This window comes from Pseudochaenichthys georgianus, chromosome 9 (genome assembly GCF_902827115.2).
Source record: "Pseudochaenichthys georgianus chromosome 9, fPseGeo1.2, whole genome shotgun sequence".
Taxonomy (NCBI): Eukaryota; Metazoa; Chordata; class Actinopteri; order Perciformes; family Channichthyidae; genus Pseudochaenichthys; species Pseudochaenichthys georgianus.
Window position 1 is genome coordinate 6,148,224 of NC_047511.1, and position 27,374 is coordinate 6,175,597.

Consider the following 27,374-nt stretch of genomic DNA (forward strand, 5'->3'; position numbering starts at 1 on the left):
GGCGCAAAAAAACAACCTACAACCAGGGGCGGACTGGCCATCGGGACGAATCCCGATGGGCCGGTACTGAAGTGGGCCGGTTGGACGATGTAAGCCAGTCGGATAAGTCACTAGCCCCCCCCCGTCCCCCGTCGACAATTTATTAGCGGTATTTACTAGCGGTATTTACTAGCGGTATTTACTAGCGGTATTTACTTGGCGGTACCGAAGTGGGCCGGTCGAAACTGGGATGATTTGTAGTCCCAGTCCACCCCTGCCTACAATACCACTCCAAAGTCGAAGGAAATTGATTGTGATTCATGGACACTAGCCCCGGTTGTAAGCTCGTCCTCGATCACTTGCCTGCTGATGAATTTTTTAATCGGGTCGGTCCGGTCCAAGCTCCTTTATTCTCTTTTTTTCTTCCAGTGGACGCCTTGTGAAATGGTGTTTTTGTAAAGAAAAAACTGAATTTTCTGCGGCCACACTTGAATTTGCCATGACAATATCATCCAGAAAACTAATGCGGGTGTGAACATAAAAGACAGCGTCTAATCACATCAGGTCAAAGATCATGAAAACAATACAGATTCGCTGCCAATAAAAGTGGGAGGGTCTGGGGTGCAGAGAGTTGCGCCCCGTGGGAAAATATGAAGCCGCCAATCAGCGAGCAGCTTTTGGTCACCTTACCAAAAGTTTAACGACTTCCATTCACTCTGATTTGGCCGGCGTTCCTCAACCACGAAGTATGTATTCACACAAAATACCCAAATTGCGGAACCATTTTTTACGGAATGCAGACTATATGCAGGCGCATCGTTCAAGGAAACACGTTTATTTCATAATATTTTATATAATAATTCACGTTTATCATGTTTAAGTAGATTTTCTTCTCGAGATATTATAAGAGGGAGCGGCGCTCCAGCGCCCCGCCTTGACTAGCCGCCACTGGTTGTTCTGTCATCTGAAGTGAAAACATCTTATTGATATTTCTTTCTATTTTATTGATTTGCATTGCGTTTGATGTTGAGCTAATCCAAAAGTAACGGTAAGTAATTAGATTACATTCCTTTAATATTGTGATACTCAGATTAGGTTATTGATTAATATTTTGTACAGGCAACTAGTAATTGTAACGGATTACATTTTAAAATAACCTTTCCAACTCTGATGGTAATATCATATACATTAGTTGGTTTTGTTTTGTTTCCTATCTCCTGTCTACCATCCGGTCCAGTAGATGGCGATAATGCACCAACACGTCTCACCAGTAAACCTTAGAAAAGAAGAAGAAGAAGATCTCCCAGCCTGCACTGCTGCTGCTGTGTCCGACGTTACCGAACTACTCTGACTACAATCTGTGAGAGACTGTCAGCCCTGAACCCAGACACAGAACCAGCCGCCCTGTGTCTCCAGGATGAGTATCCGGACCCTGCTCGCCTCCAGCGGGATGATCGCTGCCATCGGGCTCGGCTACGGGATGTGGTCGATAATCTCTCCCGGAGAAGAGAGGCGCAGAGAGAGATGGTCAAGGTGAATCAGCTGATCAGCATTCACTGTATACACTAGCCTACTAAGTGAAACTCAACTAAGATAAAAATGTAGCACCACTTTGTCTATCAAGCACTACAGTTGCTTTTATGTTTTTAGAAGCTCACATTCAATTATAGTTTCCTACTGTCAATGTAATATATCGTAGCCCATGACACTGAAATATCTATAGGGAGGCCTATGTAAAAATCACTAGAGCTACGATTGGACTGAGAGAAAAAATAAAAATGCATATACATTTAAAATAATGAAAAAGTATGGAGAAAGCAGTAAACACGCTTTGTTTATCTTAGCAGGCTGTGTGGTCAATTGGTGGGTGTACTGTCTGTGGATGGTTGGCTCCTCCATGCCGATTCTGTCTTTATGTGCAAACTTTTATTTAAATAATTGTATCCTATTTTGTATGCTTTTATCCCTGTGCTTTAAACAGTTGCCTGCTAGGGGACTTCAAATTTAATATGTATATTATGTAATTAATAATCACTGTGCTTATGAAATAATTACATAAACTATGTGTATTATTGTTCACCATACCAAATCAATTCTATGTTAAATCCTAGTCGCCGATAAACCTTATTTGGGATCAAAGTCAAACAAATATTAAAAACCAGCACGACAAAATTATGCTTTCATTACATAAAAGCATCATAAAACTGCATGGTGTGATTTGACTCGTTAACGTTTTGGCAAACAAAAGGTGGGGTATGTAATTTATTTCAGAAACACTTTTTGTTATATTCCATGGAATGCTCTTAACATCCCGATAGCAATGAATACATGAAATGCTTTGACAATAAATACATTAAAAAATGTAATCTGCTGTAAAAAGCACCGACCAATCATTTTTACGGTGGTCCTGAAGTGCACAACAGCGTTTCAGAAAACACCACAGCATTTCAGAAAACGCTACAGCATTTCACATTGGACGGAAAGGGTATTCCTTTAGGGATCCCTCTCCCAGGACGGACAGACGTGCAATAGATGCCGTGTGTAAATTGAAAAGATAATACATTTGCAACATAGGTAGTCCAAATGTTTGGAAATGCATAATAAGAAGATGAATCCACGAGGATATCCATCCAGGACCTATGATCCAGGACCACAGTAACAGGCACAGCCACGACTCAAGATCCCGCCATAGATAGACACCAAAAAGACATTTGGGGAAGCTGGGTTAATCGGAACATGAGAGTACACAGGTATAGACAGAGAGAAGAAGAAGTAAGATGTCCCCCGACAAACTAAGCCTATATCAGCAAAACTAGGGCTGAATCTAATCACAGAGTTAACTCAATTATAAAAACATGGGTTAATGATTAGAGGTAACTGAGTTATTTAGTTTGTTAAAGTTTCAGCTATTCTGTTTACAGTTCTGTCATCAGATTATTTAATACGATTTGTTAAAACATTGTTGTTTCTTTTTGATGTGAAATATTATGTATTTCATTTAAATAAAAAGCAATGTTAGTTTTTCTTCACAATTTGTTTACCTTTTTTTTCTCCAAAAGAACCAAGAGTACCGTTAAAGGACCGGATCGATAAGTGGTATCGATAAAAGTAGCAGTACCGTTAAAACCTTAATGATACCCATCCCTACAGCAGGGTTATTATTTTATGTTTGCTTTAAATAGAAGTAAGATTAACCTGGGCCATTTGATTATCCGACTGATGTAGTTTCTTGTCGAGTCAGATTTGTTTTTTGGAGATGTTTACAAATATCCGCAATAAATTCTTAGGTCCTCAGGGCAAGAATCATGAAACTACAATCAACATGTCCCTTTAAATAACACACACATCTGCACAACCTATATATATATATATATAAATAAAAGCCAGATCATTAGGATCAACGAGAGAAATTCTGTCAATTTAAACTCTTTTTACTGTAATTTAAATTGTCAGTTCACTGAACTTGTAGCTTAAATAAAATATAAATAAAGTGTATTTATTATTCATTTAAGCTACAGGGTGTAAATAGCGGTTTACAAAAAAAAATTTAAACATATTATTTGATATTTAAATTATAACAAAAGACTCTAAACCAGGGATGGGCAACTTTGATGGTGGTGGGGCCACATCATTGATGTACTGGCCACCAGGGGGCGCAGATTCACTTGGAACACACACACACACAAATTCCATGTGTTGTATGTAATTATTAACAAATATACTAAGTCTGACATCTTCATTGACATTTTACAATCAAAGGGAACATCCCCAAAAAATGGGAACATCCTCTAGAAAGCTCACTAAACAAATATCAGTTCACAGAAATTTTATTTCATTTTTACAAGTGGCATGCAAACTATTTTTAAACTATTGGAAAGCGCGGAAAATGTGTGTGTATTGAGATTAACCATTAGATGACATAAACATGAAGTCATGAACACTAACCCAGACATTAGTTGTCTAACTTGAACCTAAAACACTTGTAGCCAGTCTCTGCATTCCCCTTATTCCACAATAAGGGGAATGTCAACACAGACACCCGTCAGCCCGCACTCTGCTGTTCCTCAGCATCACTCCCCTCCCTCCCGATGACATTATGAATGAAAAGCATAGTAATCATAGATAACACGGCAGGGTCCGTGACAGTTTGTTTTCATCTGATTTCAAATAAACAAAGTCTTTTTAAGAATATTGAACTTTTTCGCCAAATTCAGATGATAAAAACAACTTTTAAGCTTGTAAAGGCATAATTACAAGAGGCAACTTAACGTCACAGCAGGCATAACAGCAGCCGGTGTTTCCTGTGAGGGTTTCCCCGGGAAACAAACACAATACACACAAATGCGTCACAGATTTTTTGCGGTATTTGAAATAATCTACGCAGCTCGCGACGTAAATATGAGTCTAGTGGACGGTATCAGTACTACAAGTAAAAAAATATATATATTTTTTTATTAAATTACGTTGTTTATAAATTAATCTGAGGGCCGCAAAAAGAGGGTCCGCCATTTGCCCATCCTTGCTCTAAACAGACCAGCTGATACAAGAGGATTGGCCAGTCGTATATCAGAAAGAGGCCTAGGAGGAACTGCATTTATGAGCATGTTTAAATTACTTTAAACACAAAGAATGGGCAACCATTTTTACTCTTCAATCTTATTATTTTACAATTATATCAAAAGAACACAGTCTACAATATTCAGATCTGAGACTTATGTTTATTTTTTGCCGATGCCCTTTCATCTTTTATGTTGGTGATTAGGAATGCATCCATTATCCCTATATGGTGGTGTAGGACATTCAAAGGACAGTAAGCAATCTTACCCTTCTAGCAGGCGAAACACAGCACAGCAGTCTTGGCTCAGGCCTCTCACTTTGAGAGCTTTATCTAGACTCTCGTACACAGTCTGTCCTTGGCGAACAGTCACCTGAAAACAGGAAACTGCATTTTAACAAAAGCGACTTTGAAAAGAAAATCATTGGCCATATACACAGGAAAAAAGAATGCATACCAGAAGTCCTGAAAAGTGACAAAAATGACAGCTGCACATTTTGAGTTCATGTTGTTATCAGATTATCCATGTTATGACAGAACTCCAGTCCAGTTTACAGATCACAGATCACTTTTTCCTTTTTTGGACTACATAAGCTCTTAAAGACAACATTGATGTTTGGCAGTGAACACAGCTGCTGGTCCCATACTGATGTTACCTCCACAAAATGTCACAACTGTGTGCGCATTTCTCACATGGTAATCCAAAACCGAGTGATTGATTAGAAGCAAGTAAAGCAAATCATCTCACCACTGTCCTCTGTTTGTTGGGGAGGTAGACCCGTATGGTGCCCCCACCTCGGGGTACATCCTCCGGACTGGTCTCCCCTGAGGAGGAGTAGGAGGAGGAGGTGGAGGACATGATGAGGCGGGAGGAACTGGGACAAGGAGCACTTAGACACCACCTCTTTAGGAGAGCTTCATGCGCAGTGGGATGGATCCAAGAGAGTTAGCCCTTTACTTGGAGCCTGCAACGACATGGACATATTTCAGTTTTGACACAATATAGACTACCTCCTGTGTGAATAAGGTGGATGCCGTTGTTAGGGGAAAAGGCAATTTTCTGTCCTAGATATAACGATGATCCATCATCCTATTAGATGAAGGTAAAGGTTCCATTACTAAGAAACAATTAACACATAGCAGAAAGCCTGTCCCAAAAACACTTAACATACATGATCACAGCACATGCAAACAAGCAAAGCTGTACAAAACCAACGATGTCCATAACTAAAATGGCTATGAATCACGACCAACTATTTCTGACTATATCTCCATTCACAATACCAGCCTACATGCATAATATGGACACGACAATTATAAATAAATAGTTTTGAATTCACAAAATGCACTACGCAACGATAATTGGCAGCGCTTGCCTGTTTATGGTTATTTAATTCAAAAGCTAAATTGCATACGAGTTTTGATTAGAGGGGGTGTGCAGGTTAATTAATACAACTATACCCTCCCACCGCTTTTACCAAAAATACTGTGTTTGTTAGGTAGGTCCTTGGTGTCGGCTACACCAAACAAACTCTGTGGAATGGCATCAGTCTTAATGCATCCATATAGAAACATGTGTTGCTGACAAGGAAAACCGTGTATGCACAGATACTGAATTAGTTCTGGTAATACAAGAGAGATAGCACGTACCCGGTCAGTTAGCGGCACATACAAACGAGAAACATGTTTAAAGCTAATGCTAACTAGCATAACAATTACACACGTACACCAACAGAAACATCCGTGCATGTGCCGACGAGCTATAATTGCATGTAGAGATATAGCGCTGAAAGACAAAGTTGCAAACCTGCAAACTTGCTATCAACTCGCATGCTAATGCTTGCTAACGATAGCCTTTTAGCTTAGCATGGGCTTTGCCTGCTAAGCAACATGACATCTCGAGTTTGGAAGGCCATGTTTCTCTCGGAGCGCTAGTTAAAGGATTTAAACTAACTAGCAAACTACTTTAAGAACTGTAGAAGATAGTACGATGAGGGTATAAACTAATGTAATAAAAAATGTACGCTAATGCTAACGATGCAATATTATTATTGCGTTTGTAATTTCCTCAGCTCGACTTGAAACTGTGCGAGTCAGCTGGTTAAATGCTGAGGGGAGTAGGAGAACTCAGAGGCTAGTTATAAATTTACTCTAGTGTACAGTGTTTTTAAGCTACTCCTAGCCAGCTAACATTAGCCAAAGTGGGGTTTCTACCACCGCGTCAGCTTATAGAGTACTTATGTGTCTTCCCAAAATAAACAGCAGTGACTTATTTAATCGACATACTGTAAACTGCACACCGGTGTTGCTATACAGTTGCCAGGATAACACAAAGCGCCTTCCGTCAAAAAAATGTTTATTACCAGTTTAGATACAAGTAAAAACGCTTACCTGGTAGCAGCCATTTTGAATTCTTTCAATCTGAAATCAGATCTGTCAAGAACTTCGTGGAAAGCGGAAAACCTCCGAACTGCCTCCGCCCACATTGGGTTGATTGGTTGAAAGGGGCCAGTGGGTGGCGCCAATTCACCGTCATGTTTAATCTGTCATTACTGATATTCATTAATAGCCTATTAATACATCCCAACAAAGCAGGAGTGCACATTGTGCTGCACGTACCGAAAGGAAAACTAAGTAGTAGCCTAGTTATTATTACAATATTGACAGTAGGGACCAAAACAATGTAAGTGATAAAAAGGTTTTACATGACATTACATTTAGCTGACGCTTTTTATCCAAGCAACTTACAAATAGTGCAATAAACCATAAAGATTCAAACTAAGGACAACAAGAACAGTGCTGACTATTTACTACAAACAAGCAATATAATTGTAAATGCATGAGCATAAGTAAAACGTCTCTAAAATATCATAAGTTTTCTAGAGGGTGAAGAGGCATGTGGGCTATATTAGTTAAAGCAAATAGCCATCTTTCAAGAAGAGTTCAGAGAAGATAAATTACTGATGAAACACATTTTTGCAAAAGAGTTTCAAAGAGGTTGGGCCATCCTAATGACACTGTGGCTATTTACAGTATATATATATCTATATATATATATTTAATATATTAAAGAAACTATAGCAGTGCTCCAAACTGGATACCATAAACACAGAAAGTAATCAGAAACAAGTTTATTGCCAGGTACGTTCACACGCTTTGGTGTCTGGTGGTGCTGAGTGCTGACATAAACAATCTAAGAGAATAAGTTGTCAGAGTGGGTCAAAATATAAATGTAATAAAAGAAAGTATTTTTTACAAACTATTTGGCATTACAAAAGAATAAAGACAAATATTTACACCTGTAACGGAGGTGATCTCTGGGCCCATCGATCTCGGCCTCCGTTACGGTTAATATAGCACTAAAAACATGGCATGGGAATATATGTAATTTATGTAAATAGTTTGTCTGTCTCTGTTTCCTGGTTTCATGTAAAGAGTGTTCCCCTTCCCCCATGTCTGTGGCTGTTGAGTGTGTGCACCTGGTGCCCTGTGTTGTCTCCTCCCCCCCCCACCTGTTCGAATTGCTGATTAGTGTGTGTATTTAGGGTATGTTGCCCTGTCTGTTTTGAGGCTGGTAGTGTGTGTGAGATCCTGGTGGCTGCAGGCTGTGCCCACGTGAACAGCAGCAGCAGGATTGAGGCTATGTGTATTGTGTTCATGCTGCAATAAATGCCCACACCGGGTTATATTTGGGACGTGCTGCCTCTGCCTCCTTGCTTGGTGTGGGCCGCTCAATTGTCAGCTTCACAACACCAATTTGTATTTAACTATACAAAATAACTTAAAGAGCTTAAAAACTAAAATACTTAGGACAATGAATATATGGCAAACTACAGCTATTGTATGTGGAGGGCTGTGCAGACATGTGTGCAGAGCTGGGCAAAATACAGTGGGGCAAAAAAGTATTTAGTCAGCCACCAATTGTGCAAGTTCTCCCACTTAAAAAGATGAGAGAGGCCTGTAATTTTCATCCTAAGAACACTTCAACTATGAGAGACACAGAATGGGGGAAAGAATCCAGGAAATCACATTGTAGGATTTTTAATGAATTAATTGGTAAATCCTCGGTAAAATAAGTATTTGGTCACCTACAAACAAACTTTTCTGGCTCTCACATACCTGTAACTTCTTCTTTAAGAGCCTCCTCTGTCCTCCACTTGTTAACTGTATTAATGGCACCTGTTTGAACTCGTTATCAGTATAAAAGACACCTGTCCACAACCTCAAACAGTCCACACTCCAAACTCCACTATGGCCAAGACCAAAGAGCTGTCAAAGGACACCAGAAACAAAATTGTAGACCTGCACCAGGGTGAGAAGACTGAATCTGCAATAGGTAAGCGCTTGGTGTGAAGAAATCAACTGTGGGAGCAATTATTAGAAAATGGAAGACATACAAAGACCACTGATAATCTCCCTCGATCTGGGGCTCCACGCAAGATCTCACCCCGTGGGGTCAAAATGATCACAAGAACTTGGGGTAAGGACTCATTCCCTACTTGGAGTGGACAGTCCATCGGTTTCCTGCTGAGAACCATGGCCTCAGATTTGGAGGTGCTGATCCTCATCCCAGCCGCTTCACACTCGGTTGCGAACCGATCCAGTAAGTGCTGAAGGTCGCAGACCGATGAAGCCATCAGAACCACATCATCTGAAAAAAGCAGTGGTGCAATCCTAGTCCACCGAACTGCAGACCCCCTCCCCCACGACTACGCCTCGAAATCCGATAAATGTATATTACAAACAGGATTGGTGACAAAGCGCAGCCCTGGCGGAGGCCAACCCTCACCGGAAATGGGTCCGACTTACTGCCGAGGACCCGGACACAGCTCTCGCTTTGGGAGTACAGAGATTGGATGGCCCTGAGTAGAGACCCCCTCACCCCATACTCCCGCAGCACCTCCCACAGTAACTCCCTGGGAACTCGGTCCATACGCCTTCTCCAAGTCTAACAAAACACATGTAGACCGGATAAGCGTACTCCCAGGCCCCCTCCAGGATCCTTGCGAGAGTAAAAAGCTGATCCGTCGTTCCACGACCAGGACGGAATCCGCATGGTTCCTCCTCAATCTGAGGTTTGACAATCGGCCTACGCAGGTCATTTCCTCATATTCAAAAAATGAGGAAAATTCATTATAGCGGTAGTGAATCACCCGGTGCTGTATGATCAGCCTCTGTTCATCTACCAGGATACAAACCGGAGAGAAGCGAGGCATGGAGGGAGGTGGCAGAGACAGTGGATATGAAACTGGTAGGTTTTCGCCTGTTTGGGGATTTTATATCCAGTTTACTTCGTTTAACATTGCTATTGCTTTGTATGCCGGGGGCGGGTGGGAGATTCCTGATTGGTTGTTTGTCGCCTTGGGCGCGAGAAATCGCCAAGCCTCAGACACGCCCAGCTTCAGATTTGTTGATGCCTGTAGTGTAGACGGGCCGTTTAAGCTCCAGACGGTGAAGGTCAGGGCTTCTCAAACTCCGGACCAAGGTCCGGATCTGAACCGAACTGCAAATCAATCCGGACCGAAACCTGTGTGTCCCATTATAAAAAATTATAAAAAATAAAAACTTTCTGATTCTGATGTAAATTAATGTATATTTTCTTGTGTCTGACGCGTTGTGAGAATTAACGTGCATATTTACTTGTGTGCATGAGCGTGACACGCATTGCAGACTGCAAGTTAACCGCAAGTTTACCTTGACTTTCTAATGCTTCTAATGCCTTTTTTGCCGAGGTTCAAGGCATTGACTACAGACAAACAATGCCATTTCTCCCACTAGTTCAAGCCACCATACTGTACAAGGCAGGCAAGTGTTTGGACCAGAAGAGGGCCCCCAAAGAAGGTAGATTAAGAAGGTCCACAGCAACGACAACATGAAACACCCTTTAATTTACTGCAACGATATGTCGGGAAACCCCCTCAAGGGGTCATGCAGAGCGCGCCGTAAGAAACTGCTTCTTAATTTCAGTTTCGTTGCTCCGCTCCGTTTCTGGGGGACTTTACTGGCATTTATCCAGACTAGTGACCTTGTATAACATTCACAAGTGGACCTTTAATAAAAAAGTTTGAGTACCCCTGGTGTAGGTCTTCCTCAAAGAAATGAGAGTCAACAGGCTTGTTTGAGATGAGCTGCGGCTCGCCTCGAAAGTGTATGAATACACTAGGCCTAGTGTTATGACCTGGCTCAAAAGGCCACAACAAAGAGGAGACACACCATATCAACGGTTTAGAAAAGATGTTTATTAAAGCAAGTAGTTCAAAGCCAAATTAATTAAGTGCAAAACAAATGAAGCATGAGGTGTGGATGTCTGTGGTATCAGTGGTGTATTTGTATTTGTGGGTCTATCAAATGTACACTTATTTGATACCTTAAAGGTGAGGTAGGTAATTCACTTCAGAAACACTTTTTGTTATATTCCATGGAATGCTCTTAACATCCCGATAACAATGAATATATTAAATGCATATGTATTTATTGTCAAAGCATTTAATATATTCATGTCATCTGTGGAAGCCGTAGCGCTGCAAAAAGCACGACCAATCATCTGAGCCGGCCCGGCTAAAATAACTGGATGGCCTACCTGCCTGTCAGCCTTCCATCTGTGCACAAACTTATCTCGTGCCCTCATTGGTCATGTGCGCGTTCGTGTGTGTTGGAGGAGGGGCTCTGTAAGGAAGTCTGAAGGAAGGGGCAGATTTGTTCCGATTGTGTACTTTCAGCGCACTCAAGCTGGTTTCTCCATTCTTACCTACCCTACCTTTAACATTGTTCTCAGAGACGCCTGGTGATAACAATGTTGGGTGGGGCGCAAAAAAACAACCTACAACCAGGGGCGGACTGGCCATCGGGACGAATCCCGATGGGCCGGTACTGAAGTGGGCCGGTTGGACGATGTAAGCCAGTCGGATAAGTCACTAGCCCCCCCCCGTCCCCCGTCGACAATTTATTAGCGGTATTTACTAGCGGTATTTACTAGCGGTATTTACTAGCGGTATTTACTTGGCGGTACCGAAGTGGGCCGGTCGAAACTGGGATGATTTGTAGTCCCAGTCCACCCCTGCCTACAATACCACTCCAAAGTCGAAGGAAATTGATTGTGATTCATGGACACTAGCCCCGGTTGTAAGCTCGTCCTCGATCACTTGCCTGCTGATGAATTTTTTAATCGGGTCGGTCCGGTCCAAGCTCCTTATTCTCTTTTTTTCTTCCAGTGGACGCCTTGTGAAATGGTGTTTTTGTAAAGAAAAAACTGAATTTTCTGCGGCCACACTTGAATTTGCCATGACAATATCATCCAGAAAACTAATGCGGGTGTGAACATAAAAGACAGCGTCTAATCACATCAGGTCAAAGATCATGAAAACAATACAGATTCGCTGCCAATAAAGTGGGAGGGTCTGGGGTGCAGAGAGTTGCGCCCCGTGGGAAAATATGAAGCCGCCAATCAGCGAGCAGCTTTTGGTCACCTTACCAAAAGTTTAACGACTTCCATTCACTCTGATTTGGCCGGCGTTCCTCAACCACGAAGTATGTATTCACACAAAAATACCCAAATTGCGGAACCATTTTTTACGGAATGCAGACTATATGCAGGCGCATCGTTCAAGGAAACACGTTTATTTCATAATATTTTATATAATAATTCACGTTTATCATGTTTAAGTAGATTTTCTTCTCGAGATATTATAAGAGGGAGCGGCGCTCCAGCGCCCCGCCTTGACTAGCCGCCACTGGTTGTTCTGTCATCTGAAGTGAAAACATCTTATTGATATTTCTTTCTATTTTATTGATTTGCATTGCGTTTGATGTTGAGCTAATCCAAAAGTAACGGTAAGTAATTAGATTACATTCCTTTAATATTGTGATACTCAGATTAGGTTATTGATTATATATTTTGTACAGGCAACTAGTAATTGTAACGGATTACATTTTAAAATAACCTTTCCAACTCTGATGGTAATATCATATACATTAGTTGGTTTTGTTTTGTTTCCTATCTCCTGTCTACCATCCGGTCCAGTAGATGGCGATAATGCACCAACACGTCTCACCAGTAAACCTTAGAAAAGAAGAAGAAGAAGATCTCCCAGCCTGCACTGCTGCTGCTGTGTCCGACGTTACCGAACTACTCTGACTACAATCTGTGAGAGACTGTCAGCCCTGAACCAGACACAGAACCAGCCGCCCTGTGTCTCCAGGATGAGTATCCGGACCCTGCTCGCCTCCAGCGGGATGATCGCTGCCATCGGGCTCGGCTACGGGATGTGGTCGATAATCTCTCCCGGAGAAGAGAGGCGCAGAGAGATGGTCAAGGTGAATCAGCTGATCAGCATTCACTGTATACACTAGCCTACTAAGTGAAACTCAACTAAGATAAAAAATGTAGCACCACTTTGTCTATCAAGCACTACAGTTGCTTTTATGTTTTAGAAGCTCACATTCAATTATAGTTTCCTACTGTCAATGTAATATATCGTAGCCCATGACACTGAAATATCTATAGGGAGGCCTATGTAAAAATCACTAGAGCTACGATTGGACTGAGAGAAAAAATAAAAATGCATATACATTTAAAAATAATGAAAAAGTATGGAGAAAGCAGTAAACACGCTTTGTTTATCTTAGCAGGCTGTGTGGTCAATTGGTGGGTGTACTGTCTGTGGATGGTTGGCTCTCCATGCCGATTCTGTCTTTATGTGCAAACTTTTATTTAAATAATTGTATCCTATTTTGTATGCTTTTATCCCTGTGCTTTAAACAGTTGCCTGCTAGGGGACTTCAAATTAATATGTATATTATGTAATTAATAATCACTGTGCTTATGAAATAATTACATAAACTATGTGTATTATTGTTCAACATACCAAATCAATTCTATGTTAAATCCTAGTCGCCGATAAACCTTATTTGGGATCAAAAGTCAAACAAATATTAAAAACCAGCACGACAAAATTATGCTTTCATTACATAAAAGCATCATAAAACTGCATGTGTGATTTGACTCGTTAACGTTTTGGCAACAAAAGGTGGGGTATGTAATTTATTTCAGAAACACTTTTTGTTATATTCCATGGAATGCTCTTAACATCCCGATAGCAATGAATACATGAAATGCTTTGACAATAAATACATTAAAAAATGTAATCTGCTGTAAAAAGCACCGACCAATCATTTTTACGGTGGTCCTGAAGTGCACAACAGCGTTTCAGAAAACACCACAGCATTTCAGAAAACGCTACAGCATTTCACATTGGACGGAAAGGGTATTCCTTTAGGGATCCCTCTCCCAGGACGGACAGACGTGCAATAGATGCCGTGTGTAAATTGAAAAGATAATACATTTGCAACATAGGTAGTCCAAATGTTTGGAAATGCATAATAAGAAGATGAATCCACGAGGATATCCATCCAGGACCTATGATCCAGGACCACAGTAACAGGCACAGCCACGACTCAAGATCCCGCCATAGATAGACACCAAAAAGACATTTGGGGAAGCTGGGTTAATCGGAACATGAGAGTACACAGGTATAGACAGAGAGAAGAAGAAGTAAGATGTCCCCCGACAAACTAAGCCTATATCAGCAAAACTAGGGGCTGAATCTAATCAGCCCTAACTATAAGCTTTATCAAAAAGGAAGGTCTTAAGCGCACTCTTAAAAACGGATAGGGTGTCTGCCGCCCGAACACAAACTGGAAGCTGATTCCACAAATGTGGAGCTTGATAAGAAAAGGCTCTGGCTCCCATTGTACTTTTAGAGACTCTAGGAACAACCAACAACCCTGCATTCTTGGAACGCAATGCCCTAGTAGGACAGTAGGGTATAATGAGTTCTTTAAGGTAAGATGGCGCCTGCCCATTAAGGGCTTTGTAGGCGAGAAGAAGAATTTTAAATTCTATCCTGTGTTCTATAGGGAGCCAGTGTAAGGCAGCCAGAACAGGAGTAATGTGGTCCCTTTTCCTAACTCTGGTTAGTACACGAGCTGCAGCATTTTGAATCAGCTGAAGCGACTTGACTGACTTCTTGGTACTCCCTGATAATAAAGAGTTACAATAATCCAGTCTAGAAGTAACAAATGCATGGACTAGTTTCTCTGCATCGTTTTGAGGCAAGATATGCCTGATTTTTGCAATGTTACGTAGGTGGAAGAAGGCGGTCCGTGAGATTAGTTTTATGTGGGCGTTAAAGGATAAATCCTGATCAAATATAACACCAAGATTCCTTACAGTCTCACTGAAGGCCAAATTAATGCCATCCATAGTTAGTATATCTTTAGATAATTTGTTTTGTAGGTTCTTTGGGCCAAGTACAATAACTTCAGTTTTGGTCGTGTTTAACATCAAAAAGTTTAGTTTAAGGTCATCCACGTTTTTAAGTCCTTGAGGCAGTCTTGAATTGTATTTAGATGATTCATTTCATCAGGCTTGATTGATAAATATAGTTGAGTATCATCCGCATAACAATGAAAGTTTACAGAATGATTCCTTATAATATTGCCTAACGGAAGCATATATAATGTGAACAAAAAGGAATACCCTTTCTATCCAATGTGAAATGCTGTGGTGTTTTCTGAAATGCTGTGGTGTCTTGCACTTCAGGGCCACCGTACGTGTTAGCTAAAATAACTGGATGGCCTACCTGCCTGTCAGCCTTCCATCTGTGCAAGATACACAATACATAACACCAGCATAAGAAACATAAACAAGACAATGCAGTATATACAAAATCAAATAAATAAAACGAGGATGTGTGATGGATAATGGATATGCGAGTGTGAAGAAATATGTTTATGTGGTGAAATACACTTATTAATTCCATTTATCTGCCTCTTGCTTTACCGCCCATCAGAATCTGCCTGAATACAGCTCACAAACGATGGACGAGACGAGGAAGAGGACCGCTCTGGTGATGCAGACACTGAAGGAGGCTTCTGAGTGCAACGAAAACTTATCACGAGGGGTCGGAGGGAAGTGAACCTGTTGGAAAGTCCCTCTGTAGAAAATGCTACTGTCATGCAGGGCCTCATCCTGTGCAGAAATAGATGGACGTTATTTATTCCAGGGTAAATTGCTGTCTAATGTTCAGCTCTATTGCTTCATTGTCTGTGACAACTTTATACTGTTGGATGTTACAAATATATATTAAAACTATCCAAACAACATATTTTCAGTCTTGTTGTAAGTTAGCTGGTTGCCAGGGGCCTATACTACGAATCTAGTTCAACATATCCTGGATATATTTTGAGTTATCCGGTTGACTTAATCCAAAACAAAGCCGCTCTCGCTAAACTGTCCTACAACGCTGGCTATCAACTCGTTCGCTCAAGCCAGCCGTGTCCTATCTAGTTAGGTGCGCGTTCACATGAAAGGGGTGGTATTTGGAGCATTCGACCAATCACAAACATGGAGAAGCGCACTGACAGCGCAGCGTGATACTTCCTGAATGAAAAGTCAACTATAATATTAGACATATGAAGAAGTTAAACTTTAAACATCCATGACTTAAACACTTGATCCAGGATCAAAGCCTCAGAGCTGCACCTGCAAGGTGAACACAGCTGGGAACAGAACACGTGTTTGAATGCATTAACAGGTTTATGATATCACTGCCCCGTCTAAAACACCATCTGACTTTAATTACATTTGACTCGAGTGTTTCGTCAACTTAATGTGTTGCTTAAAATAATACTTCTGCATACAGTATGTGACACTGTGAGTGTTGCACGGCCAGATACGGCTCAGCTGACTCAGATCAGGACATATGATACTTTATGATGTGATCAGAATGATAATGGGACACATTGACGTCTGCACTCACAGTGCCGCGGACTGTAGGCTACGTAATGTTACTCTGATCCGGTTACTTATGTTGTGGCAGATATTTAAGTAAGCTTTCTTAACGCTAATGTTATAACAGTCAGATTGCTCTGAAGATGGGAGGTGATATTCTATTAATGTTCAAGTTCACACAGACGGTGATTTGAACTGCAACGGCAGTTTAAACTGTATTTCCTTTATCCTGTAATATGACTTGATCGCTTTAAACTCTGCACACTGTTGTTATCAGCTGTTCCACTATGGTTTCTACCTCAACCTGTAATATATTTATCCTTATTGAAACGGTTACATTCAATGAAAAATCTAATCAATGTGCAGGCTTACGTGAAGGCCTCCGCTACCGGCATCGCTTCATACAACAGATCTGAGCTGTCCAACTATGACAACACTCCTTGAACATGCGCGCTGTGTGAGAATCTGCCTTGGTACAAAGTAGCAGTGAAAACATGTGTTGGCGCAGCAGCCATTACCAGCAAAGGTCTAGATAGCCTTGGACTAATACTACGGAGGAATAAAAGACGCCACACACTTGCATTGTAGTTCACATGACACTGACTGAGTTCTCCGAGTGAGCCAGCAATGATCCCTTTATTAGAACCAGCTGTGTGATTGACAGATTGACAGATATGACGTCAGCATAAGAGCATTCAAGAGATGAATCGTTCACAACAGTTCAACAACATGGTACGGAGTTTCATTGATTTGGGCATTCTCTCAATAAGCAAGTGGAATGGATTTGATAGTGAAGCACTGACACAGCGCTCTACAGTGCGGCGAGTGGATAGACCGATTCACGGACTTTCCACATGGTAAAAGTGGGGGGTCTAAACTAATAATTTGAAAAAGTGGGGGGGACTTGTCCCACCCTCATATAATGGCTGCGACGCCCTGTACAACACACACCTACACACTGTACAACACGTACAGTGTGTAGGTGTGTGTTGTACAGTGCGTAGATGCGGCGGACAGACGGGTCTCAGTTGGTTTGGTGTCCTATTCTTACTTTTAATACTTGTAAACAGTGTTGGGCAAGTTACTTCCAAAATGTAAATTACATATTACTTATTACACTCTTTTGAAAGTAATAAGTTACATTACAATATGACTGTCTCTGAAATGTAATGAGTTACACTACTTTAGTTACTTTCACCAAAATAACCGCAAAAGAATGGCTAGGTATTTTAAATGCTAACATGTAGTTTAGTGCAGCTCATTATACCTCCAGTGAAGGGCAATGTGGTATAGCATAACAACTGTGTAGGCCCTTAAGGCTACTAACAACTTGTATTACACGGGTTAGTTGAATACTCGATTCTGATTGTAACTTCTTAACATGTGACACGTTGTTAAAGGTCACATGTCATGGCCATTTCCACTGATCATAATTCCATTGTTGTGGTCTACTAGAATAGATTTATACTGTGCAATTTTCCAAACTCACATTGGTTTCGCATACAGCATCTCTGTAAAGTATGTGTATTCACTCTTTCCATTAAACGGCTCGTTGCAGCTCTTGCCCCCCCCCTCCCTGTGAGCCCAGTGTGCTCCGATTGGTCGGGACCAGTCGGGACGTTGTGAATCGCGCTAAGCTCCGTGAAGGTGTGATTTCCTTGTTTAGCGATACACAGCAAAACTCACCCTGAGCACACACAAAGTCACAGCCGAAGTAAAAACAATAAGTGTGGCTTGATATTGAGTAAGAAAAAGGTTGATAAACGCTGTGAGAATGGGTCTGCAGAGAGAATTTCGCCACGATCCCAACTGTCTGTTATCAGCCTGCAGCCAGGGAGGAGAGATCAGCAGAGCTGCATGCACTGAGTGTGTGAGGAAGTCCGTGGATTGGTCAATTTGGACCAATCAGCGGGGGCTTAACGTAACGGCTCCGCGGACGTAACGTGATTGGTCCATTTCGTTCCGGGGACGACATGACATCATGATGTACCCGGAAGAATCAAATGGACAGTGACGTATCTCCAACGAGGCGTTTTGGGGAGGTATTTTCTGTTTTAGAGTTTTACTCCCTACATGGTGTACTTTGAGGGTTTTGACTCTGCAGACCGTTTACATGCATAAAAACCTTCATAACACACAAGGGGACGGGCAATAACCGGAAAAGCATGACATGTCACCTTTAATACAGCAGTACAGACCACTGTCAAGGACTATAATGAAGGTTGCTAAGGAGGGTCAAGAAAGAGAAAGGAAAGAGGTTAAAAGACTGCGCGCTGGACGACAGATAAATCCAATATGGTCTAGCTGCGGCCGCGGCCAGTACACGGCGGTACACGATGGTACACGACACGCCCACCTGACACGACACTACGGTGGCTGAGAGGCACCACCGTTAAAAGCGAATTGACGAGATTTACATCATACAGCCCATGTAGTATAAACATCGATTTTAATTTCTTACAGTAGGAGAGGTTTTGGGGTTTAGGAGGGAGGAAGGAAGAATAGGATTAGGTAAAAAGGTAGGGAGTGGTTAGGGTTAGGATGGGGGGAAGGGAAGGGTTAGATTGAAGGGAGGGAAGAGAACTGCTACCCGGGAACGTTCATACTGGGTAGTTTATTTAGTTTAAAAAAATGTATCCAACGAGTTAGAGACCACAAAGGAAATGTAGTACCGCCGTTTGGCCACAAGACTCCGGCGCACTCCTGGAGTGGAGTGCACCAGCTGGGCGTAAAAAAGTAGGGCTTAACTCTAACGTCGGGCTTAGCTACGTCCGACGTAGTGATTCGAATTTACACCGAGTGCACCAAGCCTGACTAGTCTCGGGCTGAAGTCGAGTACATTTAGCTTAGGAACCTTCCTAAAGGAGTGAAATGACCCGGAAGTCCCTCAGTGGCAGCCATGATAAGTGCCGTTCGAATTCTCTAGAATGATGAGAATGATAGGAAAGGAGGTTTCAAACTTCCTTTATAACCTCCTTTAGCTTAGGAACCACTGGACCTCCCTAACCGACAGGAGAAGCGAAAATGCTGCCCCACAATGCCTTGCAGCCGCAGCATTTGCCGTCACTCAACAGTCGGCCGTTCACGGAAACAACCGATTATGACCGAGAAATGATATCATGAAAGTTACGGTGCTTATTAAGCATTTTAAAACATAGGTGGTAAGTTGCCAAAGTGCTTTGTTTTGAACATTCATCAGTATTATAATCAAAAAGAGAAATATGAACGTTAGTTTTCACTGAAATGATCAAATAAAGTCAACATTTCAGTCTTTACTGAGCTGTGTGGGGTTTGTTCAACTTTTAAAAGATGTTTGAATGGTGATATACACAGTGATAGATGTTAAGGACTAACATTTATAATAAATACATTTGTATTGATTTTAAGATCTTTAGTTCATACAATCATACGTATTGGGATCATTGGTATTAATGTGGACCGGAGGGAGAGGGTGACGAGCATACGTTTCACTTTCCTTTTTTATTTCAATTCCAACTTTGGTCATGAAGAATATGTTTCTCTGTTGTCCGCGTTCATAAAGCAAAGCAGCAGCATCAGAGCACGGTGCAGAGTCTCTAGATGAGTTCACAGCAGTCCCTCGTTCTTATTAAACATCCATGTTGTAGTCCGCTGTATAGAAAACTGTAGTTTCCATAGTTTCCCCACAGCAGCAGACGCACATTCATGACGTCCCCTGGCGCATCATAAACACGTCGGATAGTGAAAGTGCATTCGGATTCTCTAAAGTACCGCAGTCTCTTCTCCTAAGTCCTTTTGAATTCTCCTGTCCACTATCCCTTAACCCTGTGACGTTTCACTCAGAGGTCAAGGAATAGACGATAGGGTTAGAACTTAGGAGCTGATCTTTGGACTATTCGACTGCAGCCTCGGGCGTAGCTGCGCCTGGTCTTAAGATGCGTGAATACACGCGAAACAGTAATTGTTGCCAAGCAACGCCATTTTACCATTTTACAGACTCAGAGGACCGCAGAGAAGAGGGAATTCCCACACCCACAGCGTCAGCGATGACTCAAGGGGAATCCCAAATGGCCACACCCCGAAAGAGAAAGAGGGATTTGTCAGAGCTACAGCGGGAACTGACGGAGAAAGAAATCGTTCGTGTGGAGGTAGAGACCGTCAAATTGAGAGCGGAACACAAAACAATTCTGAATCTGAGCGCAATCAGCACCTGGCTGCAAGGTTGGGGAGAGCGCAGCGTTTCGATCTGATCCGTGCTGGAGTTGAGGGGAGATCTCCTCGATTAAATCAAAAAGGGCTTGTCTGCCGAAACCTCTCTATCAGTTCACTGTCTGAATAGATGTCCAGTGGGTTTGTTCGATCACGGACGACTCTTTCTCTTCTTAATGCCCTTTCATTGTTAAACATGTAAACAAGACGCCCTGCCATCGTTAATATCCTTCTTGCCTGTTTTACGTTACTATGGATACTAGTCTGTCTTTCCGATTTACGCCTGCTCCATACTAGGCGTAAAAGTTACACCGGGGCGCAACGCATACAGGGCTTAAGTCTAAGTGGTGCACTAGTCATAACTTTAGTTTGGTCTTAACCTTCGGTTCTACGTCGGACGTAGAGTTATGCCCAACTTATGCCTAGCTGGTGCACTCCACTCCTGGGAGCTTGGTTAAACCTTCACTGTCCGTGGCCGCAGCTAGACCCTTCTCAGCCACCGTAGTGTCGTGTCAGGTGGGCGTGTCGTGTACCATCGTGTACCGTCGTGTACTGGCCGCGGCCGCAGCTAGACCCTTCTCCATGGAATGGGCTCTGTATTTTGTTTAGTATATGGCCGATGCATGCAGAGCTGTCATTGGCTGAGATAAATCCGGTGTCAGTACCAGATGTGTTCGGGCTACCAGATATGTTCGGGTGTATTCCCGTCATCCGTCATATCCGTCTACTCACCTCCCTCTGCTCCCAGCGCTCTGCTGTCACACACCGGCCGTCTGCGGAACTGCAGCCGGAGGAACTCGGGACAGCTTGTTATGTGTGGGGTGCGATGGTGGGGTCCCATGTACTTGTGCACATAAATAACGTTTCTAATTATTTACAATTAAAAAATATATATATTCTGCGTTACTTTAGCCAACACTTTTATCAGGCCACGAGATTAGATAATTACGAAATGTGTAGATAGAATACATATCTTTCAGGTTGTTATTTTGTCATTATGTTTCATGTTTTATTTACCTTTTAGTATTTTTATATAGTATCTGAACTTTGGAGAGGAGTTGGGAGACACACGACACATCACATCACATCTACAGATTAAGACAAAGTGAATGGAAGTACTCCCATACTCCTAGCGTGAAAACGTGTGCAAAGTCTCCGAAAATCCTAAAAATAAGCTCATATTTGAATTCCCCATAAAAAAACAAATCATTCAAGATCAGCCTCTTAATTTACCCAGAGCCTAGTGCTTGGCTTTGGGCATGAAAATTCAGGAAACTCTCCTGAGTATTTTATTAAATATCTGAACTTTGGAGAGGAGTTGGGGGACACACGACACATCAAATCACATCTACAGATCAAGACGAAGCGAATGAAAGTACTCCTAGCCTGTGAAAATGTTTGTGAAAAACGTGTGCAAAGTCTCGGAGCAGTGGCTGTGATGCTAGCTTTGCGGCTAGCGGTTAGTTGTTGTTGTTTGAAGTTGTTGAAACAACATGACGGAGAAAAAATGAATATCTTCTACATATAATAACGAACAATGTAAAGAATGAAGTGTAGGCTATGCCTGTTTGAAGTTGTTGCTATGGAAACAACATGACGGAGAAAAAGTATAATCTTATACATATAGCCTAATAACGGACAAAGTATAGAATGAAGTGTCGGCTATGTTTAAATGTTCGGAATTTGACCATCATGGCCCTCTTGAGTTGCAGTAAAATATGACGGATATGACGGAGGACGGATGCGACGGAAATACACCCGAACACATCTGGTACCCCGAACACATCTGGTACCTACACCCATAGATATATATAAACACTAGATGGCTCATGGGAGATTTTCCAGCGTAACTGACCGGCCGCCATCTTGCTACAGTCAACAGTTACTCTGATTCACGTTATGGTAGCTGTTGTAAGGTGAGTGATCTGCACAAAAATACTCTTAACTCGCTGAAATCTTGACTGATTTACAAACGGTTTGGTTTATTATAAACATTATTAGCATGGCTATGATACAGGATGCTTGGACATGTTGAAATTGCAGCTTTTCTTTGCGTATGTGGTTGTATTTATTAGCTGGCTAATAACAAGAGGCTGTGAGTGAGACCTAGTATTACAAAGTTCACCCAGCAACTTTACACCAGTGGGAGAGGCAGAACTGCTCTTTCTTTTCAACATAACTTAAGTTACACATGATTTCTTCCAAGTGGTTTGGCTTGTTAAAAACATCTTGCATTATGATACAGGAATTTGCTGGCTTTGTGTTTACAGAAGTACCTGACTATGCTGGACTTTTGTGCAGCCTACGGATGCTCCAATCGCCGCTGTCTGCAAACAAGAACCCGTGGGATCACCACATATGTTTATGTTTGTTCAGTCTAATAAACCCATAACATGATTGTGAAAGAATACCAAAGCTGAGGCTGGACGATGATTGATTGTTGGTGTGCCATGTGTCACCGTGTGTCTTATTGGTTTTGTGTTATACTGTATTTTATTGTGTGCAGCTGGTGCTTATCTCCAAGACACATTTAAAACAAATAACCTTGAACCTTGAAGCCCCATCTCTCCCCACCTGCTCCTGCTTCCTACATCCCCTCCACACCACACCAAGTTGTTCTTCTTAATAATAATAATACATTTATGTTGGGGGGCCGCCTTTCATAACACCCAAGGACACCTTACAGGGGCATAGGGGCAATATAGGGAACAATTTAAACAGTGGATTTTGTGATATCAGCCGGGGTGAGACAAGACAAACCACAAATGGACTACAGAAGGACACATGGTACAGTTTATATTATTCTTGGTCATTTTTCAATAACATATTTCAAAGGTTCTGGATTTGTTTACAAATCTAGAAACTAAATACAGAACTAGGATGATATGAAGATCTCATGTCAAAAATAATTGTGATAAATTAGACAGAACTGGCCTGTCTGTGAGCACATTTTATGTTGGTTTGGTTCTTCTGATAAAGGAGTGAATATCTAAATAATATACCAACATATGCTATTGTCATTAGTTGTGTCCCTGTTCTTCAAGCTACGGCATTGCTAAATTAACAACTCTTGGCTTACAGAGTGGTAACATGAGACCGATTTTTATATATAAAATATAAATGTATTTTAATTTTATAATTTATTTTAAATATTAACAATATAATAAAATAAATGGAAATATATACACCGGCAAATATTTAATATAAATACCTTGTGTGTGTGTATAGCTATTGTTTTATCTCATTAATGTTATTTTCATATGAAAGTCCATGATTATAAGTATGCAGTATCATAACTACATCTTTGATGTTTATAAAAAACCAAACCGTTTGAAAATTGGTTGAAAATTGAGCAAGCTATGGTTATTTAAATAGTAAACCATAATGTTATGAATGAGAGCACTGCCTGTAGCAAGATGGCGGCCAAGTGGCAACGTCGGTCTCCATTGGCCAGCAGCGCGGGTGAGTCATCTAGTGTTTATATAGAGAGGCGAAGTCCCTCCCTTTCCGGGAGCCTACATGGGACCCCGGAAGCGTAAAATTATACATTGAAGTCAATGGAGAGAGAAAGGTTATCTTTTGATCCCGTTTGAATTGTGCCACGAATGACACATATGATGTTTGTCAATTTAAAAGAATATTTTGCAAGTCAAAAAAATTCAAATGTGTCGTAAAACTGTGAAGTTACACATTTTTTTGTGTGAAACCGCTGAGTGAACTACAGGTCTCTTGGTCTCGCACAATACGCGTCACCATCACAAAGACGGCCGTCACGTTAGCAAATTTCACCTGTTTCTTTCAGAATGAGGCGAAAAGTATAAAATGAGGTGAAAATCACTACAAGTCTGGGCATGTTCAGAGCTGTACATACACGAAAGGGGAGTTAGTCGGTTCTGTAAGAGCAGCGGGACCGGCTTTACAAGGTTTCGGAGAGTAATATGAGTGCAATGTGTAACGTTAATGTCAGCTAGCTAACATTAGCTAACAAGGTACACTAACGTGTTTTGTTTTAGTAACTAGTTTTCTCCTTAAGAACTTCGTGGTCTCTGTGTATAACATTAGTGTTCACAAGAACAAGGTACACTCCCGTGTTTTGTTTTAGTTGCTCTTCAGATTGAAGCGGCCAGTTTTATATCGACGATACAGTATGTGTGATCTCCTTTTACATCTCGTTGTGTCATTTGAGTTTATTTGCTGTGTGTAGATTCAAGGATTTTGGTGACATGAACATGACCATCACGGAGGCAGTCCAGTTACCATCCTTCTGTCTCCGTGAGGAGGGTGGGTCATATATCACCCATACTGGCACCAGGTCCAAGGGCAGCTGCACATCACAGACCGGAGTCTCTGCTACTTTGTTGTGTGGACCACGAAGGAGGCGATCATCATCCCCATCCCCAAAGACCCTGCATGGCATGGAAATCTCCTCCTTCTGGAGAACTTCTACACCCAGCATATGCTCCCTGTGTTGGCCAGTAGAGAGGAGGACATTTAAATAAACATACTCTTAACACCCTCAGACTCTGCGTTGTGTTCCGTATGTGTGATGGGTGTTATGCAGAGGGGAGGAAAACAGGACACAGCAGATTGGGATTGTGGTGGAGACGCTGAGCAGTTATTGCATTGTTGCATGTAATTATTATTATACTGCGGGCTTCTTAGTTATTCCATCTTTTGCTGTAACATGGATCTGTATGTAACTCTATATTTACTTGTTATCTACCACACTTCCTTCTACATCATACACCATCATTATACATGATGGTGTATATAGGATATATATATATATATTTGTATACATTACATATCTGCAAATTGTATAATTTAATTTTTCGTATTTGGGATTGTTGGAAACGTCTTTTTGATCTCTGTCTATAAACACAAACTGAGTAAGATTGACAATAAAGTTGACTTTGAAAAATATATATATTCTTTATGAAAATAGTTGACTGTTGGCGAAATGAATCCAAATTAAATGTTGGACTGAACTACAACTACGCCTTTAAATCTCTACGGACTGTTTTTCAGTGGGATGGCAAGTTCCTATCTTTAAACATTTATTAGTTTTTTCTCAGAACAGATTTGATTTTCTGAAGTTAATTTAACTTTGCCGACCATGTAAGGTCATTATTAAAAAGGTACAATCAATTTGTTTAGGGTTGACTAAAATAATGATAAACATTTCATTTGGATAATTTACTGACGGAATAAGAAACTCAATGATGCTCTACTCACCTGTTCCTTTTTATAAAGTGAAACAGTTGAAACGATAGATTTTTAGTAAACTTAAAAACAACCTTCTCCAAAAGCTATCAAGGAATATACCGAATACTTATTTTAGAACTTTATTACATATTATTTGTATATAGTTTGAATGATCCATAATTGACAGAAGCTTGTGTTTACACTGACCTGTTACTCATATATTAATGTCTTTGTAACTTCTTTAAACCACTACCTCACTCATTTCTTTCATTCATCACGGTTCAGTAAACTAAGTGACACATGAACCAGTTTAATCATTATAATAACGTAGGATTGCAACTCTTTGAAACTGTAGGTGGCTCTTAAAAGAGCCGTTGTGTTTGGGTGTGCTGGTCTCAGGTCAGTTTAAGCCCTCTCTCCGCGGATGCAGCGGGCCAGCTGGATGTCCTTGGGCATGATAGTGACCCTCTTTGCTTGGTTCATCTTACTGGGGGCAGCTACATGGATGTCGGTGCAGTCCACAGTCATTGTGCAGTTGAAGGCAGAATGAATGTATTATTGACTCCGATTGAAGCACAACTTCATGTCATACAATACATTGACTTTATTTGTAATTGTGTAAAAACATATGAGCATAACGATTAGCAAGCAGGACCTGCAGGAACAGAGCACGGTGATGGATGGAGCTGGGAAGAGAGAAGAATAAAGAAAACAGATTAACTTCATTTTCGGATATTAAAAATTCAATTTCAAAACAAGTTGCCGCTCCTACAGTTTTCTAGTGTGTAAAGATGATTTCACTTGACCTATGCACAATATCACACTCAATACATGTGTGTCTCTGGAGGGTGCATTGTGCCTTTGATGAATATAAATAATATACCATAACCAAATACTATTACGTACAGTGGAAATCAGGTTGCCAGAGCAGGTCAGTGTGCATGTTCCTCAGGGTCTCAGCAGTTACAGGTGAGGGAAAGGAAATAAAAGAGAAAAAGGTCAGTAACAACACTTTAAAGTAACAACACTTTGAATAATTATCTCTCAGTAATCACTCAACTACTGTCTTTCCAACAAACAGATTGACTCACCCTTACTGTCATCACAATGAAACACATCCAGAAGAATGTCATGCAAAGCTCCCTGCCTGCCTTCGACTCTCCCTGACTGCTTCCATAGCACCCGGTGGATGGCGCAGTAGGCTACTCTTCAAATGTTTCACGAAATACTTACCATCATGACTACTCTTACTCTTACTTCATGTAATAAAATAATAACTTCATGGTAAGGCTACTAAAAATGACAAGGCTAAGTAATGTAATGCTAACTAACGTGCTCGCTACTCGTCGCTACTAGCTAGGTAGCTAACTTGACTATATGTTCCATGCACAACATGTATATTACCTGATATGTCTGATCCAGCGACTCCTGGTCCTTTCATCAGACGGCAATCGATAGAACGAGCAAGTGGTTTGATCACTTATGTGATTACAACCTGGTACAAAGCACACATGCATCTTGTAAAAGTGAATTTATTGTTAGCAATCTCTTATTTATTGGAGGGAATAAATCAGTTATGAGATCTTCTTCTTCTTCTTCTTCGCTTTAATTACAAGTCGCAACCACTTGGAGAATTATCGCCTGTGACATCACTTA

The 27,374-nt window shown here is 41.3% G+C and overlaps 2 protein-coding genes and 1 long non-coding RNA gene across 3 annotated transcripts; 1 reads left to right on the forward strand and 2 right to left on the reverse strand.

Moving 5' to 3' along the window:
- Positions 1–4,239: 4,239 nt before the first annotated feature.
- On the reverse strand, positions 4,240–6,417 carry LOC117453123 (serine/threonine-protein kinase A-Raf-like). Its single transcript, XM_034092000.2, has 4 exons — positions 6,342–6,417; positions 5,283–5,499; positions 4,804–4,907; positions 4,240–4,280 (listed from the first exon to the last, which is right to left on the reverse strand). Exons 2-4 carry the CDS (start codon positions 5,391–5,393, stop codon positions 4,250–4,252), a joined length of 246 nt encoding a protein of 81 aa, XP_033947891.1. The 5' UTR covers positions 5,394–5,499; positions 6,342–6,417; the 3' UTR covers positions 4,240–4,249.
- A 6,187-nt stretch (positions 6,418–12,604) lies between these two features.
- On the forward strand, positions 12,605–15,699 carry uqcc3 (ubiquinol-cytochrome c reductase complex assembly factor 3). Its single transcript, XM_034091509.1, has 2 exons — positions 12,605–12,847; positions 15,385–15,699. Exons 1-2 carry the CDS (start codon positions 12,734–12,736, stop codon positions 15,508–15,510), a joined length of 240 nt encoding a protein of 79 aa, XP_033947400.1. The 5' UTR covers positions 12,605–12,733; the 3' UTR covers positions 15,511–15,699.
- Positions 15,700–25,897: 10,198 nt separating this feature from the next.
- LOC139434383 (uncharacterized) lies at positions 25,898–26,957 on the reverse strand. Its single transcript, XR_011643732.1, has 3 exons — positions 26,625–26,957; positions 26,374–26,404; positions 25,898–26,215 (listed from the first exon to the last, which is right to left on the reverse strand). It is a non-coding gene; the product is annotated as an uncharacterized lncRNA (long non-coding RNA).
- Positions 26,958–27,374: the final 417 nt, after the last annotated feature.